At 33.9% G+C, this 19,506-nt stretch overlaps 1 protein-coding gene across 4 annotated transcripts in view; it reads left to right on the top strand.

Annotated features, from left to right (window-relative positions):
* Window positions 1–19,506, top strand: part of Dus2 (Dihydrouridine synthase 2) — a 142,162-nt gene that overhangs the window by 28,666 nt on the left and 93,990 nt on the right. For all 4 annotated transcript variants that reach the window (XM_085815216.1, XM_085815214.1, XM_085815215.1 and 1 more), the window contains 4 exons: window positions 299–390; window positions 6,580–6,623; window positions 8,931–8,991; window positions 9,069–9,182. In XM_085815216.1, the coding sequence (XP_085671342.1) occupies window positions 6,619–6,623; window positions 8,931–8,991; window positions 9,069–9,182 (180 nt within the window). In that variant the 5' untranslated portion in view covers window positions 299–390; window positions 6,580–6,618. The remainder of the gene's footprint in view (window positions 1–298; window positions 391–6,579; window positions 6,624–8,930; window positions 8,992–9,068; window positions 9,183–19,506) is intronic.

The raw sequence follows: 19,506 nt of genomic DNA, 5'->3' as shown, positions 1-19,506 counted from the left end.
TTTAGAATGTAGGGCGGTTCTTATTTTAGGATAAGTATGGTATATAATTCTGTACTTAACTGGTACTACATCTTAAAAATAAGTAAGCTGTATTACTTTGTCAAAAAGGGCTGGAATCTAAATTATAGCAATCAATCAATCATGATCGTGCATTAAAATTACAGGAATTTTAACCCTGTTATTAGTAAATCATATATATTTGTTCATTCCTAAGCTTGTTGGTATATTATGTATTAAAGATTAATTAAAACATTTATGTAATTGTTATAAATATTCACAATATGTTTCTTTTATTTAGGTATTCTAAATACTGTAGATTTTATTGATGAAGACCAGAATGTAGTTTTTCGGACATGCGAGAAGGAAAAACGTAAAGTGGTTCTACAGTTGGTATGCATATGCATTTTTTTAATAAGTTTAAACATTGAAAGTTTAACCTTTTATGAGTGATGTAATTGATGGTGTTTGGATCTCATCCCAAATAACACACACTAAATAAATTCGCTGGTTCGATTCTTTATTAATTCTCATAATTAATTACAATTAACTCATAGCTGTGACCAGCCCTCTTACACCGTCGATGGCGATTCTCAAACTCCTCTGATCATCACATTACAGATGCGCAGGCGCGAACATGCCGCCCAGCGTTGCAATGCTTAGCATTCAACTATTGTAATTAAGATATAGCATAAAAATTAAACAAGTATATCATAAACAATTTTGAATAAGTACTACAGTCAAAAGTCGTTAATTCGGACACCCATAATCTGGAATTATCTATAATCCGGACCTCAAAGCTAAAAACTTTCTGTGCATGCGCCGCGTTGACACATGCGCATAGGCGTTTAACCGTGCATGTAAGACCTTTACGACTGCGCATATGCGTGTGCGCAAGTGCAGAATACGTTTTTGCCTGCGCGTTTAATGTATAATGGACGGTATAAGCTAAAATTATCTATTTCAGTTAATGTTGATGATTGCGTTGTTCCTTAATCTTCAAACTGGATCCAGCTTATTACTTTTTTCAGACTGTAAGAGCAATTTTATAAAAGTAAATTTGAACTTTCGATTATGTCAAATAGAATTTCCAATGCTGGAGCTCCCAAAGGATCTACAAAACAAAAGTATGTTTCGATGTCCATCAAACAAAAAGTGGAATTGCTGCAAAAAATGGATAAAGGCATGAAGAAGGTGACAGAGAGGTTAGTGAAAACGAAAAAATTTCGATTGACAAGTTAGTCGGTATTCTCGGCACAGCAATTACAGGACTTGAACAGCGGAACTTTGTAACTGAACAAGAAATTATGTCTGTTTATAGAATTAAAGAGAAAGTATTATCACATAAAAAGAAGCAACTTGAACAACTTACATTGAAAGAAATGTTTAATAAAGTAAACAAATAAATATTAAGCTTTTTTTTTTTTTTTTTTTTTTTTTTTTTTTTGTAAATTTTGTTACTCTTTAGATCATAATTGTTCTTTATTTCATAAATTACGGTTTCATACTTTTAATTTTAGAATTTCTGCATGCCATCTTACGAGATTTAAACTGATGATCTATAATCCGGAATCGCCGAAGTCCCTACGAGTCCGGATTAATGACTTTTGACTGTATTACATAAAATCATTATTATAATTAGACATTTACCATATACATTAGTGTACAACTCAAAGCAATACAATATAACATTTCAGCTACATAATGACATTTTACGTGAAGCACATTCAATACTGTACAATAACCATAAAGACAATATTCATTTTTGTATTGGTAAGATACATAATTTGGTAATTGGTCGTTTGAAAGTTCCAGTTTGAGTTTTTACATTACACACGCGAACCTTTCCATCTTTACCATAAAATACTTCTATTATACGACCAACCGCCCAATTACAACAAGGCAAATTATCTTTAATTAAGACCATGTCTCCAACTTGTATATTGTTTTTAGAACTTTGCCATTTAGATCGATTTTGTAAATGACCTAAATAATTGGAGTTCCATTTTTTCCAGATAATTTGTACTAATCTTGTGATCTGTTGCCACAATTTAAACCTGTTAATGTTAACTTCCGTGATATCTGGCTCAGGGATCATATTAATTGCTCTACCAATTAAAAAATGCCCAGGTGTTAGAACCTCTAAATCATCAATGTCCGAAGAAAAGGGTATTGTGTCAATGGTCGGGAATTTAAATTCCTTCAGTCTGAATCATAATTGTTAAAAATTTTTCAAATGTCAATTTTGCATTACCTACGACACGTTTGAAGTGGTACTTAAAAGATTTAACTCCAGCCTCCCAAAGGCCTCCAAAATTGGGTGCTCTGGGAGGGTGAAATTTCCATTCGATATTCTCAGAACTCAAAAAAGCTCATCGTGTTCGTTCACTAGTTTGTTTAACCTCTTTAATTCTGCATTTGCACCTACAAAATTCGTAGCGTTATCACTAAATAGTGTTAAACTTTTACCTCTTCATGCAAAGAAACGTTTCAAGGTAGCTATTAATGCTTCAGATGTTAGGTCTGTTATCAGCTCTAAATGAATGGCCTTAGTAACCATACATATTAATATACACACATAAACTTTTAGATATATACCTTTTCTCTGGTTTTTATACTTAATTAAGAATGGGCCACAGAGGTCAACTCCAGTACAATTGAATGTAAGATTAGCTGTGATAATGTGATGTCTTTCCTTGGGTAAATCACCCATGATTTGCCGAGCTACAATGGGATTAGCTTTAAAACATATTATACAATTTTTTACAATTTTTCTACAAACATTTCTACCACTTACAATCCAAAATTTTTGTCTTATATGATATAACAAAGATTGAGGACCCACATGCAAATATTTTAAATGATAGTAATTAACTATTAACTCTGTTAATTTATGTTTAGAAGGCAGAATAATAGGAAATTTTTTCTCATAAGTTAAATTGCTATTTTTTAATCTACCTCCAACTCTGAACAGTCCATTACTGTCAATGAAAGGGTTAAGACTTTTAATAGAACTATTTCTTGGAACAATACCTGATTTTTTGTCTCATTTATAAAATACTCACCCTGTACTAATTTTATTAAGGTTTCTTCAGCTGCTCTCAATTCTCCCACTTGTAAATTACCTACCTTCTTTTGTTCTTGCTTACAATTCTTGTAAAACCTAAAACAAAAACTTATAATACGAATTAATTTTAAATACTTATTACTGCAATTCAATAAATCATTAACAAAATTATTCACATTCAGATTTAAACATGTAGACAGTTCAGAATCAGCAAAGTGTTTAATTTCATTACTGTCCTTTTCAGTAATTGCTTCAGGTATAACTCTTATAGGGTACTCATCCTTCATTAAGAAGTCAGGCCCGTTCTACCACAGTTGACTTAGTTGCAGTTTTTTATACCTCTAGATATGAGATCTGATGGGTTTTCTTCAGAAGCGATATGATGCCACTGTGCTATTTCAGTCAGATTCTGTATCTTTGAAATTCGGTTTGCAACAAATGTCTTGAGCAGATGTGGCTCTTGGTTGATCCATGACAGGACAATCATAGAATCGGTCCAAAAGTGGATAGCAGTAAGCTCTAATTTTAATGATGATTTCACTCGATGCATCAGTTTAGCTAATAGCACTGCTGCGCAGAGCTCAAGTCTTGGGATTGTAGTCTTCTTTAGGGGGGAAACACGCGATTTACTGCACACCAACCTCACTGATGTATGGTTTGGTGCTGATGTTGCTTTACAGTAGATAACTGCTCCATAGGCGGCATCTGAGACATCACAGAAACCACGTAATTCAATCTTGATTTTATCTAGTAATAAAATACATCTATGGACTTCAATGTTGTTTATTATCTGCAAGGTAGTGGAGAATTCTTTCCATTCTTCAGCCTCCTTTTCTGGCAAAACATCATTCCAGTTCAATTTTAACAGCCATAATTTCTGCATAAATATTTTTGCTACAATTATAACTGGGCAAACTACACCCAGTGGGTCAAAGATGCGAGATATGACGGATAACATATGCTGTTTTGTAACCTTTACGTTGTCTTCGATTTTAACGTCGAAGCTCAAACAATCTCCTTTTGACTTCCATAAAATACCCAATGCTTTAGATTCTTCTGATTTACCAAAGGGATATGTTTTGTCGTTTGTTTGACACAGTTCAGTAGCATTACTACACCACTTATGAAGTAACATACCTCCACTCTTCAAAATGCCTGTTAACTGATTTTGAAGTTCTAATGCAAAACTTAGCGACTCAGCTCGAGATAGAATATCGTCCATGTACATGTCTTCTCTCAGTACAGGTGCTGCTAAAGGAAATTTATCTCCTTGACAGCTGTACAAGTGTTCTCATTGCTAAAAATGGTGCACTCACAGTTCCATAGGTAACGGTGGTTAGCTCAAAGTTTTTAACTGGCTTATCAATGGCTTCTTTCCATAAAATCATTTGCAACTTCCACTGATCTGGATGGATAGAAATAGCTCGATACATCTTTTGTATATCAGCAGTGAAAGCAAAAATATATTTCCTGAATCTCACCATAATTGAGAATAAATCATCTTGTATCACACCTCCATTATACTGTATAGAATTTAGAGAGTTTCCTTTGGTTGTCAAAGAAGAAGCATTAAAAACTACCCTCAAGGGAGTCGACTTACTTTTCTCTTCTCCCCTATATACTCCAATATGAGGAATGTAATATGAACCTCGTTCCTCCTCGCTTTCACTCACCTCAACCGTATGTCCTAACTCTTGTTATTCTTTTAAAAAATCTGAATATAATTTTAAATATTCGGGATTCTTTACTAAGCATTTCCATAAAGAATTTAATTTACTTGTTGCAATTTGTTTAGAACTTCTTAAAGTGACCGGATCCTCCTTTAATGGCATTTTAACAACGTACCTACCGGTTTTATCTCGTGTATAATTTTCTACGAAATGTTTCTCACAAATTAAAAATTCTTTGTTTTCGGGTTTATCAGTTTCAATATTTTATAATTCCCAAAATTTTCTAAGATTTTTATCTAAGTTGTCTTCTTCCTTTATCAACCCACAATGAACCCTGTTTTCAGTCTCTGTTGGAATACTTCCAGACACGATAAAACCAAAAACTGTATCTTGAAAAATAAGATCAGGATTATTCATTCGAATTTGACTCGGTTTCAAAAGTTCATAAAAAACTCCCGCTCCCAACAACATATCTACCCTTTCTGGAACATTAAATCCTTCATCTGCTAATTTTAAATTAGAAAGATCTTGCACTGAAATTTTAATTTTGTGCGAAGGTGTTAAATCAGCAGTTATTTTTGGAATTACTAAAAAGTCCAAATTCTTTATAAAAGTTCCTTCTTTATTGCATATCGAAGCATTAATTTTATGCTTTATTGTTAAAGTAGCATCATTTATTCCCGAAATGGAAATGTTTGTTTTTTCTTTCTCTAACTGCAAATGCTCAATAAGATTCCGTGTCAAAAGGTTCGACATACTGCCCCGGTCCAGCAGACACTTCACTCTGTGTTTCCTTCCCTCGTTATCAATTAGAAAACATACCACTGTTGAAAGCAAAACTGTACTCTGTTTATTCGAATAATTGCTAATAAATGCCTTTTGAACGAACTCCTGCGCATTAACATTCAAGGTCGATGAGTCATCTCGTTTGGGAATGTTGCAGTCAGACACATTTGTTTTATTTTTATTTTGTTCCGATGAAGAACATTCTTTCTTTTTTACGATATTATTTGCTTTCGGAAAGTGAATACTACGACCGGATATGTTTGGGTCTCATCCCAAATAACACACACTAAATAAATTCGCTGGTTCGGTTCTTTATTAATTCTCATAATTAATTACAATTAACTCATAGCTTTGACCAGCCCTCTTACACCGTCGATGGCGATTCTCAAACTCCTCTGATCATCACATTACAGATGCGCATGCGTGGATTACAATACAGATGCGCAGGCGCGAACAGATGGTTTTTATGATATTCTAACCTCCTTGGTTTTCACATATCACATATGAATTGATATTGCCAAATGAAGTCACATTAACATTTTCATGAGCCTTGACCACATGATTTTGAAATGGCTTTTTTTTTGGTTTTGCACAGTGAAACAAAACTGTCATGTATTGTAGCATATTATTATTGACGTGTGTTATAGGAAATGAAACATTTCTAATAGTTTCATATTGTTTTTCAAAATATAGAACTAAATAATCAGAATCTATTTTTGCTAATAATTGTGTGTTATTTATACAAAATGTAGAATCAAATGATCAGAAATTTTATTCTTTTTCACAGTTTTTTTTAAAAATGTAGTTCTTTTCCATTAGAAAACAACATACACCAATTTTCTAAGGAAACATATATGTGCTTACATGCTATATTAGCTTCTGTAAAATTGTGTTCTTATCTCATATGTTCTTATTTTCAAGACAGGTATTGTCAATAAAATTTTTTAAGTGTTTTAATCTTTTTTAAATTGAAATTTTTATATCAAAATTTACCTTTATGTTGCAGCTAGCTGTAATTTTTCAGTTTTATACCTTAATTTGCTTTTCAATATTATTTAGGGTACTTGTTCAGCTGAAAGAGCTCTGAAGGCTGCTCAAATGGTGTAAGAGAAATTTAATTCTTTTCTTATTCTGATGAATTTTGTATACATATTGATATTTCCTTGCATAAGAAGTTACTTCTTTGTCTAAGAGATGTTTGGGGTGTTTACAAGTATAGACACATATAAAAAAATATTCTTTTGTTTGCTGCTTTTTTATTACTTGTAATTTGATAACTGTGCATTCATTTAAAGACTTTTAGCAATTGACTGTATGCATTTTCATAGCTTCCTAGTTTAACTTGTTACTTATATTTTTAGAATATTATAGAAATTCTGCATTATTAAATTCAAAAGCTAACAAGATCTTTGTTATGGATGTCCTCCTTGCATAAAACTCTTTAATACATAAACAAACAGCACAATATATATTATCTGAAGACTTAATATATCTTTATCATAACACATACAACCCCCCACTGAAACATGTGCATCCCAAATTTTAAATCTGTTTTAAATTTATTTTATGTTTTTTTGTGAATTTAATGAAATTTTGATTAAAAAACTCAGTAATTTAAAACAATGAGTTAGCATAAGATATTTATGTTTCAAATTTAATCAGAAAGTTTAGTGATTTAAAAGAAATGTATTGCTATTCAATAAGGTATTTTAATTTCAAATTTGATTAAAAAACTCAATGACTTAAAAGAAATATGTTGCCATTACTGGAAATAAAATACACTCATGGACAAAACAATTAGCTCACCAAGAAAGAGTCGTCAAAATGAAACGAAATTTTAAATACATAATGACTACTTTGATATAAGTAAATGATAAGAAAAATCGAAGAAAAAGGATAATTTATTTCAGAGAAAAAGGCAAAAGAAGGAGGACTTAATACTCCGTTGGACCCCCTCTAGCACGAATGCACGATGCGATACGATCGGGCATTGAGTCATACAAGTTCTGTATGATGTCTTGAGACATTAACGTTCCATAGTTGCTGTAACCTTGCCTCTAGTTCGTTCAAACTCGTGGAATGCCCAACTCGTCGTCCCAAATGATCCCAGATATGCTCGATTAGAGACAAATCTGGGGATCGGGCAGGCCAAGGAAGGATAGTAACAATGTGGAGACAGTCTTATGACACCCTTACAGTATGAGGCCGAGCATTGTCTTGTTGAAAAATGGCTCCTGGGAACCATTGCATGAGTGGCAACACATGTGGTTGCAGGATTTCATGAGCATACCGCTGGGCTGTCATGGTGCCACGGAACAATACTAGGTGTGGCCATATATTGTAGGCAATGGCACCCCATACCATCACACCAGCTGTGGGAGCCATGTGTCACTGTACAGCAAAGGCAAGATTGAGGCCTTCACCACGGGATCTCCACACACGAACACGATTGTCATCACTGCCGAGATTGAATCTGGATTCGTCGCTAAAGACAACCTGGTTTCATTCCGTTGCAGTCCAGTTCCCTCGTGCTGGACACCACTCCAAATGGACGCATCGATGGGTGGACATCAAGGGCAACACACGTAATGGGCGCCAAGATACCAACTGTCCTCCAGCCAGGCGCCTTCATATTGTTCGAGAAGACACGGGCCCCTAGTGAAGGTGCTACCTGTGCCTGGATGGTGGCCGATGAAGCAGTTGGCTGTACACGGGCATTTCTTACGATGTAGCGTTCTTCTCAACGACTGGTCTGTCAAGGGCGTCCATGACATCTCTCAGGTCCACTGGTCCCAACACCTCCTCAAAACTCAATCAGAGTGGCCTAATTGATGAGCTACTCACCTAGCTGACCGCCCAGCTTCCATCATCCCGACGATTCTCCCCCTCTCAAACTGCGACAACTGCTCATATTTTCTTCGAACACGGCGTAATGGCATGTCTACCTCAGCTCTTCCTTCGTAAATGATTGAGCACACTCAAACAAGCTTTGGTTACCTGTTTTATACTCCACAGAGTACGACGTTCAACGCCCTCTACCGGCTATACGTAATGCACAATCACGCTGCATTTCTAATTATTTGCATATCTCCCCGACATGTACCTTTATTGCAAGTTTTGTTATGATCCCGCAATTATTTCTTGGTGCAATTTTTTTGCCCATGAGTGTATTATTGCAAACTATGGGATCATTACGTGTTTCCTTAAATCATAAATAAATAAATAATAACAATCTAAGAAATAAGTAACTAACTAAATGCATTAGGTCACATGCTACATCATTACCAAATTTGCTTACTTTTCTTATGTTTACAATACTTTTTTTCTTGTGAAAAAGTTACTGAAAAACATCTCTGTATTTATGTATGAAGTACATTTTTTTTTATTTTTTATTGTTTTCTCTATTTTAGAGTGAATGATGTGTCAGGTATTGATATAAACATGGGATGCCCTAAAGAGTTTTCAGTTAAAGTAAGTATCAGAAATAAACTATTTTAATATTTCAGTATTTAATAATTTACATATAAATAAAAGTACCTCATTTTCAGGGAGGTATGGGTGCTGCTTTGCTTAGTCAACCAGAGAAAGTGTCCAATATCCTCACTACATTAACCCGTGCTCTGTCATGTCCTGTTACATGCAAGATTAGAGTACTGCCTGATGTAAGAATATATACTAGAATTTTTTTTTTTTTTTTAAATTATAAGTACTAATACAGCTTAAGTGCTTTTGAATTGTTTATTGTATGTATTAATATGTAGGTAATCTTGTTCAGAAATCAAGTTGATAAAGTTCCCACAAATGAATGTTTTTCACTGTAAGCACTTGCATAATAAGAGTGCTTATTGTTGCGTGCGTATGGGTTCGTTATGAATTGAATGCACAAGTCCAATGAAAAATGAGCAAAATGTATTATTATCACAACAAAAATGCTTAAATTTCCTCAGATATTCGTGCAGTATTACAATATCTCACAGTCATTATCTTTTAACTTCTCAAACATTCAAGAGAACTTAATTCAAAACAGCTAGAGAAAGCTAATCTGTGAATTCGCTACAGTTCACAGATTACTAGAGCAGTTTTCTAAACAAATTCTTAAAACAACAACAAACTAACTAACAAATTGAGAGGTTTTCATGCTGCTTATATAAGCTTTTTTAAATGCACAAGAATTTTCTGGTATTTTCTCGAAATCAAAAAGAGATATCTATTTCTTAAATATTAAATGCACATGCTCTTGTATTTTTAATTTTCCAGCTTAGCTTTCTTTTAATATTTGTCACGTGCTTCACTGCATAGGGAATAAAACAATTTTATTTATGATTCTACTAACATTAACTATTTAAATACCAAATCCGTAACATTATTAGTATGAAAATCGTACTCTGCAGCAACCATTGTTCTTAAATTTAAATGTTTTAATTAAAATAATGAGAAGATTACTCAGCTATACAGTTTGGTTATTAAATTTCAATAAAATTAACATAGTGATGATCCCTATCAAGATTAACAATATTTACAATGGAATCTATCGCTGTTTTCCACTGAGAGTATTAGAAAAGAGTAATGTTAAAAAGCATAAGTCATTAGTTCTGATGTCTTTTGTATCCTGCTGGAAATGTAGCACATTCGCAGAATTTCACTGTCAAGCATTTGATATGTGTACATTTCCTGGAAAACCAGCACTGTCAATAGTTGTATCTGATTGGTTCATCAAAGTTCTGTACAAAGCCAGCCAAAGAAAATGTTGTACAAGTGGCTTATGTGTGCACTTTCCATGTGTGGAATGTCCTTTCTTTAAATGCTGATGACTATCTTTGCTGATTAGAGTTTGTGAGATGTATGCTCTAGATCAGGGTTCTCAACCTTTTGACTAGCACATACCATCTAAGAAAAAATTTAGAAACTTTAGTACCATCACTACATTTTACACGTTATTTTTCAATTTCTCAATAGAAATATTTAAAATACACTGCCCTCCAATAGTTAAGGAACAACATGTTTTTCAAAGCTCACCATTACAAAAATGTCAGTAACATTAAATTCATAGGTCACATTAAATTCATAGGCAAAAACAATAGCTACCATTTTATTTTATAAAAATGAATACTTATATAGGAGTTGGAGAAAAAATTGAGATTTTTATTCACGAATGTTGATCTTCAGTTGCTATTACAGTTTCATGGACAATATCCAGAAGAGTCTATCAATGGAATAACATGGAAGAAAATCCTTGTTTACACAAATAGATTGTGCAAAAAGGCAATTAACATTTAATAGCTTTATTTGAAATCTTCAGTTGGAGTTGATCACAGGAAAATTCTATTAGTTGTCCTTCTTCTTTACAAAATAAAATTTCAGGCACATTTGAACAAAATGAATTTCTAATCCAGTTTTGGTTTTCATAATCCTCTAGAAAAGAAATGTTGAAATTATTTATCAACATAAAACAATGATTTCTAGTGTCTAATTCTTTTATTTTCAAATTATTTTTGTTAGAAAACTTTCTAAGAGTGGTAAAAAAGTGTGAAATATTATTATCCAGTTCTTGGATTATTAGCTTTTTTATTATTGTATTTATATTATTTCTAATGGCAAACAAATTAACATTTTGCACTTGTAACCCTAAATTTAATTCATTTAACTTTCCAAATATATCAGCTAAATATGCTTAACGTGCCAACCATAATTCACAAAAAAAAAAAAAAAAAAAAAAAAAAAATTATTTTTGTAATTCAAACTTGGATCCACAGGGGAAAATTTGAATTTCTAATTGAAGTTCAAGACTATTTAAAACTTTGCTTCTGGATAACCACCTTATTTGAGAATGTATCAAAGGCATTTCATGGTCAATGTCTATCTTTTCACATAAAATTTTAAATATTCTTGAATTTAAAGCTCAGCTTATAATGAAATTAACAATTTTCATAGCTCGATTCAAAATGATTTGGGGCTTTCAGGGATTGTTTTGGCTACTAAAGCATCACTATAAATTGAGCATTGAGTAAATTTAGCGTCAGATGTGACTTTCTTTATCTGAGATATAATGCTAGAATGTTTTCTTCTTAAAGCATGAGCTATGTCACTGCATACGGCAATGTGCTTATTCCAAGGAATATCATTCTCAGACATAAAATTGTCAAATACTTTGAAAATTTCATTTGTAGTTGCTCTATCATGAAGAGATTAGCAAAATAAATATTCTTCAGCAATTCGTTTATCTTCTTCCGAACGTATGTAGACTAATAATTGAACAAAGCTCGTAATATCAGTACTTTCATTCAATTGCAGTGTGAAACACTCACTGTATTTTATTTTTTGAATCAGTGTCTCTTTTATGGAATTTGCCATTTCATGAATTCATCGATTTATTGTATCATTTGATAACCTGTGATGTTCCTCACAGTTTTATCTATTAATTAAGTGTTGAGGAACCTAGTAAACAGCTAAGCGAATAATCTCTTAGTCCAAGAACAGAAACTCAAGAAGAGTTAATTACTCTTTATTGCTCAATAAAGATTCACAAATGCCCCTTTCTCAGGACGTACAACAAAGTCTACACGTGGGCTTAAATTCAAAAATGTAAGAAAAAAGAACTAACTAATGACTAACTTAAAAAGATTTAGCCAAAGTTGACACAAATTCTAAACTACTTGGCCCATAATATAAAATTAGCTAGTGGAACTTAAATACTACTCTGCTTCTCATTTGCATTTAACGTGATTCTAAAAACTTATTCTGGTGAGGAATTGTAAGCTGAAGCTAGGAGAGATAGGAAAGTCATATAAACATAAAATAACTGTTATAAAATTAGGATTTACCTTATTTGTTTCCCCACTAGAATTTAAGTATTCAAAGGAAAAGGTCTCACAACGACCTTGTTAAAGAGTTTAAATTCTAGAAAACTTCCTAAGAATTAAAGTTTAACTTCTGATGCTTCTGAATTCTTAATTCAGTCTCATTATTGACATTGTAGTTTTAACTTTCTTTTAGGGCTAACTTTTCAATTTATCTAAACCTAAGTTAAAAGTAAGATAAATAAAATTATTTTACAGAACTTCTTGCTCGGCACATACATCTTGACATCACTCTGATACATTATTTTGGTCCTTGCAGATATTCTGGAAGGAAAACGCATTAGTTCTTTGTTTCTAAGAAATATTTCCAATTTCTTTTCCAATTACATTTTATTGCATTTATTTGGCCCTAAAACAGATTACATTCACACACATTTTAATCCCCTGCATGTTATCCAGAAATTTGCTCTGTTGTGCAATGAGCGTGTCAGTGTTGTGTTCCCACGAACAACACTACCAAGTAACCACAATCCACAATTAGAATTTGATACATAAGACTTCAAGTACTCCCTATTTATAAAGCTGCACCTAGTGTACCAAGGAGAGCATGACTTAAAATGTTGGCTGGAGAGCCGAACTTTAACAGACATTCATTCTGTACTTTCTCTTCAATCATTCATTAAAAAAAAGTTTTGCATTTAAGCAAAGTTTAATTTTAAAGCATTTTTACAATCAACATTTAAAATTATACTTTCAGCACAAACATTTTTAGACATTTAACATATAAAATTTGAAATTCATTTTACATCACAGGTTATACAGTTGCTATACGTAGTTTGCAATCTTTTCCTGCAGTTTAAGTTTACAACAATTTTCATCATAATTTCCATTCTTTTCGACTAAAACGTATTTACAACATTGTCAAACTCGTGAATTCAAAATTCTTGCTTCTAACAGATTTTAACAGATGTTCTCACTTAAGAAAAGCAACTTTGAACAAAATGATATAAATTGAACTTTAATTCTAAATGAGAAAACAAAGAAAATTTTCACTTGTCTTTTTGCTTTTTGTAATCTTCATGGAGTGCCCTAGCTGGGCAGAATGCTTCGCAGCTAGGGCACTCCAGGGTCTCTGGTCTGATTTTTCTCCTCGGGAGCTTGCGTTTTCTGCCACAACCTTTTTCCTTTTCTTCCCTTTTGTGGTGAATGGGGCTAACTTCCTCGTGGATTGAGGATTCTGGTACTCAACCCTTCGCTTGGTTTTCTGGACGGGGCACTCCTTTCCTGCGGGTATTTAAATCTTCTTTTGGACTTCCTTGATTGCTGGAACCGTGTCGTCTGTTTTTTACCCCTGATAATTCTTCATCCTGGATCTGATCCGACCTCCCTTGGGGTGGTTGTCAATGGGTAACGATGACTATCTGCCGAGGCTTTTTTCATTGCGTCCGGACCCCTCTGTGGTGCCACTTGTTTCACTGGTTTTCCATGTGTTGCACTTTTTCTCTTTTCTGCTGGCACTGGACCTCATTGCGGTGGGACTTTTTTTCCTAGCCTTTCCCTCTTTGCACCTTTTTCTCCTTTCCACAGGCCCTGACCCTTGTTGCAGCAGGACTCGTTTCGCTGCCCTTTCACTTATACCTTCCACCTGCTTCCATTTCTTTCTTTCTTTTTTTTTTTCCTGGAGGAATTCAGTTTGTTGTTTGAGTATCCAAAGTTCTTGGCATGCTTCTAGGATGCTGATAAAGCTCTTTTAAGATTTCAAAATCAGTTTGACTGTAGTATAGTTTGACTTGGTCAACGTTAGCAAAGGTCGCAAATCTTATTCTTTCAATGGTAAAAGGCCCTTCGAATCTAGGCTCAAGCTTAGTCACTTTATTTTCTGGTGTAAACAATAAAGAGTGTTTAATTTTTAACATTTTTTGACCCACAGAATGTTTTACTATCCATCTATTCCTGTCACAGTAGACTTTCTTTTTCTGCCTCGCTGCATCAGAATTTCTTACTGCTTCATTAATGATATCCTGAATATCCTTTAACTTAAGTTCTTTTTTTCTTTTGCTGCACGAAAAGAGAGTTTATCTAAGAGAGTTAAAATTTTCCTCCCCAAAAGGAGTTCTGCGGGAAGGGGGGGTCTTTTGCGTAGTATCATGTTTCGGCATTCTTAAAGCAAAGCCTAATTCATTGACGCAGCTATCCCAACAGTCATGATCATTTTTATTATATCCCTGAATAATTTTAACACTATTACACTATTTTTATTAAACATGCTCCGCTGTATTCAATTGCGGCCTATGTGGTACCACTTTTAGATGGTATATGCCAAATCCTGTGCAAAGGTTTTTAAATAAGTGACTAACAAATTGTTTTCATTATCAGATATTACTTTTCTTGGGGCCCTGTATTTTAAAATATATTTATTTAAAAATGAATCTGATACTATTTTTGCTGATTGCTTGTTTAAGGGGAATTATTTCCACCCATTTGTAGAAGTGATCAATGGTAGTTAAGAGATATTTGTTCTTATTTAACCTTTTTCTAGGATCAGGTCTTAGCAAATCTGTGCCAATTTATTGGGAAAGTGGTCTTTATGTTATTTAAGTACCCGGCCGAGTTATAATTAGCCTTGTTAATTAATTGGCACATATTGCATGACCCAACGTACGCCATTACTACTCTCTGTAATTGTGGAAAATAAACTGCCTCACGGACCCTTTGCTATGTTTTCCTGCTCAGTGACTTGAAATAGGTGAATCATGCAGCACCTCTAAAATATTTAACCATAGCTCACTGCGATCACTGGCTGATATTCTTGATTCTCGTTAGTTATTTTCATATAAAATAGCAATTTATCAATGACTTCATTGTGGGCTACCCTGTTTTGAGTTCCCCTTATGTCCAGATGCTTGAAATGTTTAGCATCTTCAAAATATGCATAAATATCCTTGAATTCAGGGTATGAAATTATTGTCTCACAGCACTCAATTATTCTCAAAGTTAGCATCATACGTCTGACTGTATTTCCCTCTTTGTCAATCTTAATTCTTCATAGGGAATCCTTGATAACGTTGTCCTACCCTGATGTGTGTTAAATATAATAATTAAGTTAAACTCCTGTAGTTTCAGCGTCCAATGTATAAGCCGGGGTGAAAGATGTTTTCCTGAATACAAGCAACCAACTGCAGCATGGTCTGAGTAGACTGTTACCGGGGTGCTCCCAAAGTAAACTCGGAATTTCTGAACTGCTAATAAGACAGCAAAAGTTTCTCTTTCTGTCATGGTATAGTTTCGTTGAGTTTAATTCAGCGTTTTACTGAAGTAAGCAATTGGTTGCCCGTTTTGGGAGAGGGCATTGCCAACTGCGAAATCATAGGTTGTCTGTTGCAATTTCTAAATTCTGGTCCCCTTCCAGGAACTTGGAAACTGGGGTGTTAATTAATGCATGCTTTAATTCTTCGAATGCAGTGTTCACTTCTGCGGTCCATGTGAATCTAGTTTCTTTGCGCAAAGGTTCAACTATCTTCGCACCATCCTTGATGAATGACTGATAGTCTGAGCACATGCCCCAAAAGGATGCTAATTTTTTTGCTGTATTAGGAAGTGGATATCTCTTGATTGCTAATATTTTAGAATTGTCAGTTTCGATTCCTTTTTCCAAGAACTTATACCCAAGATATCTAAGTTACTTTGCCACAAATTTTCATTTCTTAAGATTCACTTTGAGGCCAGCTTCGTTTAATAATGAAAAAACTTCCTCAAGATGTTCAACATGTTCATTTATAGTTTTGTTGGTAACTTATATCATCTAAGTAGATGACTGTACTTTTGCTTGACAGATCTTGATACGATACCCATGACTTTCTGAAATGTAGCTGGACATCTACTTAAGCCAAATGGCATTCTCAAAAAGGCATACATGCCTGGCTTTGTAATGAAAAGCTGTTTTCTTGACATCCTTGCGTTTTACTGCAACTTGAAAATATCCTGACATCAAGTCTAGCTCAGTCATATACTTAGTAGATTGGATTTTTCTGAATATCTCCTCATTTATCGGCAGGGGATACTTGGAATATTTAGTTATGCTATTCAGTTTACGATAATCAGCGGTGAATCTCCACGAATTCAGATCTGATGGTGGGAAGCCATTTTTCTTTCTACATAAAACTGCCAGGCTTGTATAGAGGCTACTACTCATAATAATTATTTTATTTGCCAGCACCTGTTTAATATGCCATTCCAAGATTTCTTCCTTCACCTGATTATACCCATACAGCTTAACCGGATTGGAGGGGTGGGGCAATTCCGATGTTAATTTCATGCTGCACCAAGTGGCTTCTCATCAAATAATTTACGAAATTTTCTTACCAAATTTTCCATTTTCTTTTTCTCCTTTTCTTGGAGGTGGTTCAGGTCCACATCTGGAATGGCCCCTCTCTTCTTCTTCTACAGTGTATATCTGAACCTGCAAGGTAGTGTTCTTAAAATTTAATTTTGTCCTTGCTGCACATAAATAGTCAACTTCCAAAATAACTAAAGTTAGTAGGTTCTTCACTAACTAAGAAATTTTTTTTTTTTTTTTTGTGATGTCATTCTTTATTTGCACGTGCAGGCCTACTTTTCCAATGCAAGCACACTGTTTTCCTTGGGTGGCAATTACCATCTGTTCCGTGAATTTAAATAGTTTGTAATGACGAAAATTCCTTTTAAAGAAGTCTTGTGACAAAAGCTGCATTGTGCTTCAGCATCTAGTAAGGTTGTAGTAGGGACATTGTTCAATAAAAAAATATGAAGTCCTGCAAAGGTCAAATTTTGTGCAACTACCGTATTTAATTTAATTTGAGGGATTTTTCTTTTCAGGGGTGACCGGCTCCTCTTCTCGGCCACTTTGATCAGTTTAAATCCTTATTTTTTTTTTTTTCCGCCTTGCTTCTTATTGCAATCTCCAAATGCTTTCAACTGACCTGTCTTCTTGTTATCTCCTTTTTCAAGCTCCCCCCTTGCAAATAAGGATACTGATTACTTTGAGGCTTCTATTAAAGTGAGAACCTCAAATACTGGCAGAAATTCATTGTATGCATGTTTTCAGCAGCTCCTCCACCCTGGAATTTCACGGCAAGCTGAAACAGGTTTTCTAGTGTCTGTGGCTTACTTCCAAGAAATCTTGAATCGACAGAAGTAGATGCAACAAAATCACTTCGATTAATTCACTTTTTGGCATCTTTCCATATAATAAATTAAATATGTGTATCTGTCTCAAGATAAAGTCAGCCAAATCTTTGGTATTTGTCTGATATTTACTAAAGAGCTCTGCTTCCAGCTTCGCTCAGGCTTTGACTACGGGAAATGCTTTAAAAATTTTCCCAGTTGTATGTTTCTGATCCTGGATCCCCCAACAGGAATTTTCCAGTACTCTTGAATCAACTCAAGGCCTAGCCTTTTAAATTAGTTGTAGCATTTGTAAGTTTTTGCAGCTGGTTTACGAGATGTAATGTAAAATGCTACTGCAGCTGTTCCAGGAAGGTCATCACCGAATCTTTGCCATCAAACTTCGCAACTGGCTTCATAGCTGCCCACATGGTTTCTATGATGAAACCGAATCCCTCCATAGGGTTTGCTGGTGGTTGAGGGATTTGAAAGGTAGGAGGGGTCAGCTTAAATTTTCCGTTTTCTAGTGACATGGTTTGACAAAATACTTCAGGTGCCAATGTAGATATCCTCACTTTTATCTATTAGCTGTTGAGGAATCTAGTGAACAGCTAAGTGAATAATTTCAGAGTCCAAGAACAGAAAAGTAAACTCAAGAAGGGTTAATTACCCTTTATTGCTCAAAATAAATATTCACAGATGGCCCCTTTCTCAGGGCGTACAACAAAGCCTCCACTTAGGCTAAAACTCAAAAATGTATGAAATAAGAACTAAGTAATGACTAACTTAAAGAGATTTAGCCAAAGCTAATACAAATTCTAAACTAGTTGGCACATAATATTAAATTAGCTAGCAAAGCTATCAAAAGGCATGTGATATGGCTGAGCATAGTAACAGTTAGAGAGATGTAGCCAAAAGACAAATGCACTATTCAGGAATCCTAATTCTCTCTCTTGAAGTCAATGGAAATTTGACTTAAATGCTACTCTACTTCTCATTTGCATATAACACGATTCTAAAAACCATTCTGGTAAAGAATTGTAAGCTGAAGCTAGAAGGAATAGGAGAGTCAAACCAACTTAAAATAACTGTTATAAAATTAGGGTATATCTTACAAATGGAATATTATAAAGTTCAATAACCACTTTTTCGTTGAATTATGTTAAAATGATATCTTTAGCTGCTGGAAATATAATGGTTTCTCCAATAGTGTGATCATGCCCTGTTTTGGCAATTCTTATGCTTACTAGGTAACTAGCTTCCAAAGCTTTTTCACTTGAAGTAACAAAACCTGTCATTGCTTGTTTACTATTTTTGAACTCTGATAATTTCTTCTTAAAATATTCTTCAGATTTATCCTTTGAATTGGAATGGTTAGATTCAAGATGTCTTTGAAGAAACGTTGGTTTCATAATTGGATAATAGTTCACCGCAAACAACACATTGAGGTTGATCGTCCATTTCATCTCCATTCCAAGTAAACCCAAAAGATAAATAACTTTCATACTTTCATTATATTTTCTGTTATCAATTTTACTCTTCTTTTCAGTATTCTTAGTGCTAGTAGATTGTCCTGGATCCATCACCTGGTGAATCATTGTTTATCCGCTTAGTCAATCCTAGCCATTTTTCCATTTTGAAAATCTAGGTTTGTTTTATTATTTTTAACAATTATTTAAAAGCACAATGTATGATGAATTCTTCAAAAACAAATGACAATATTCTCAAATAACATGGAAAAGTAAGGTGTACAAAGCAACACAAAGACAAAATACCGGCTGTTGGAGAGAGCAAATTGACATAAAAAAATTCTAATTGAAAGTAGAGCAATATGTGCCTGGAAATGGTGGCAACGTAGAGTGTAGACATGCTAATAAATTGATCAACTCTAAAAGTATTAATGAGATACTGTTATCTTATTTTAGAAATTTATTTTTATTTTCTTCTAAATACAACTTCCCCCTTTTTTCCTCCTCACTCCTTTTAAAATCATCATTTATGACAAATTTTGTTTTTTCTGTGACTAAAAGAATGTTTGTGAAAATAA

The sequence above is a fragment of the Stegodyphus dumicola genome, chromosome 4 (assembly GCF_044657685.1).
Source record: "Stegodyphus dumicola isolate Sdum_Otavi_A_Nest chromosome 4, ASM4465768v1".
NCBI classification, from domain to species: domain Eukaryota; kingdom Metazoa; phylum Arthropoda; class Arachnida; order Araneae; family Eresidae; genus Stegodyphus; species Stegodyphus dumicola.
This window is presented reverse-complemented; position numbering and strand designations above follow the sequence as displayed.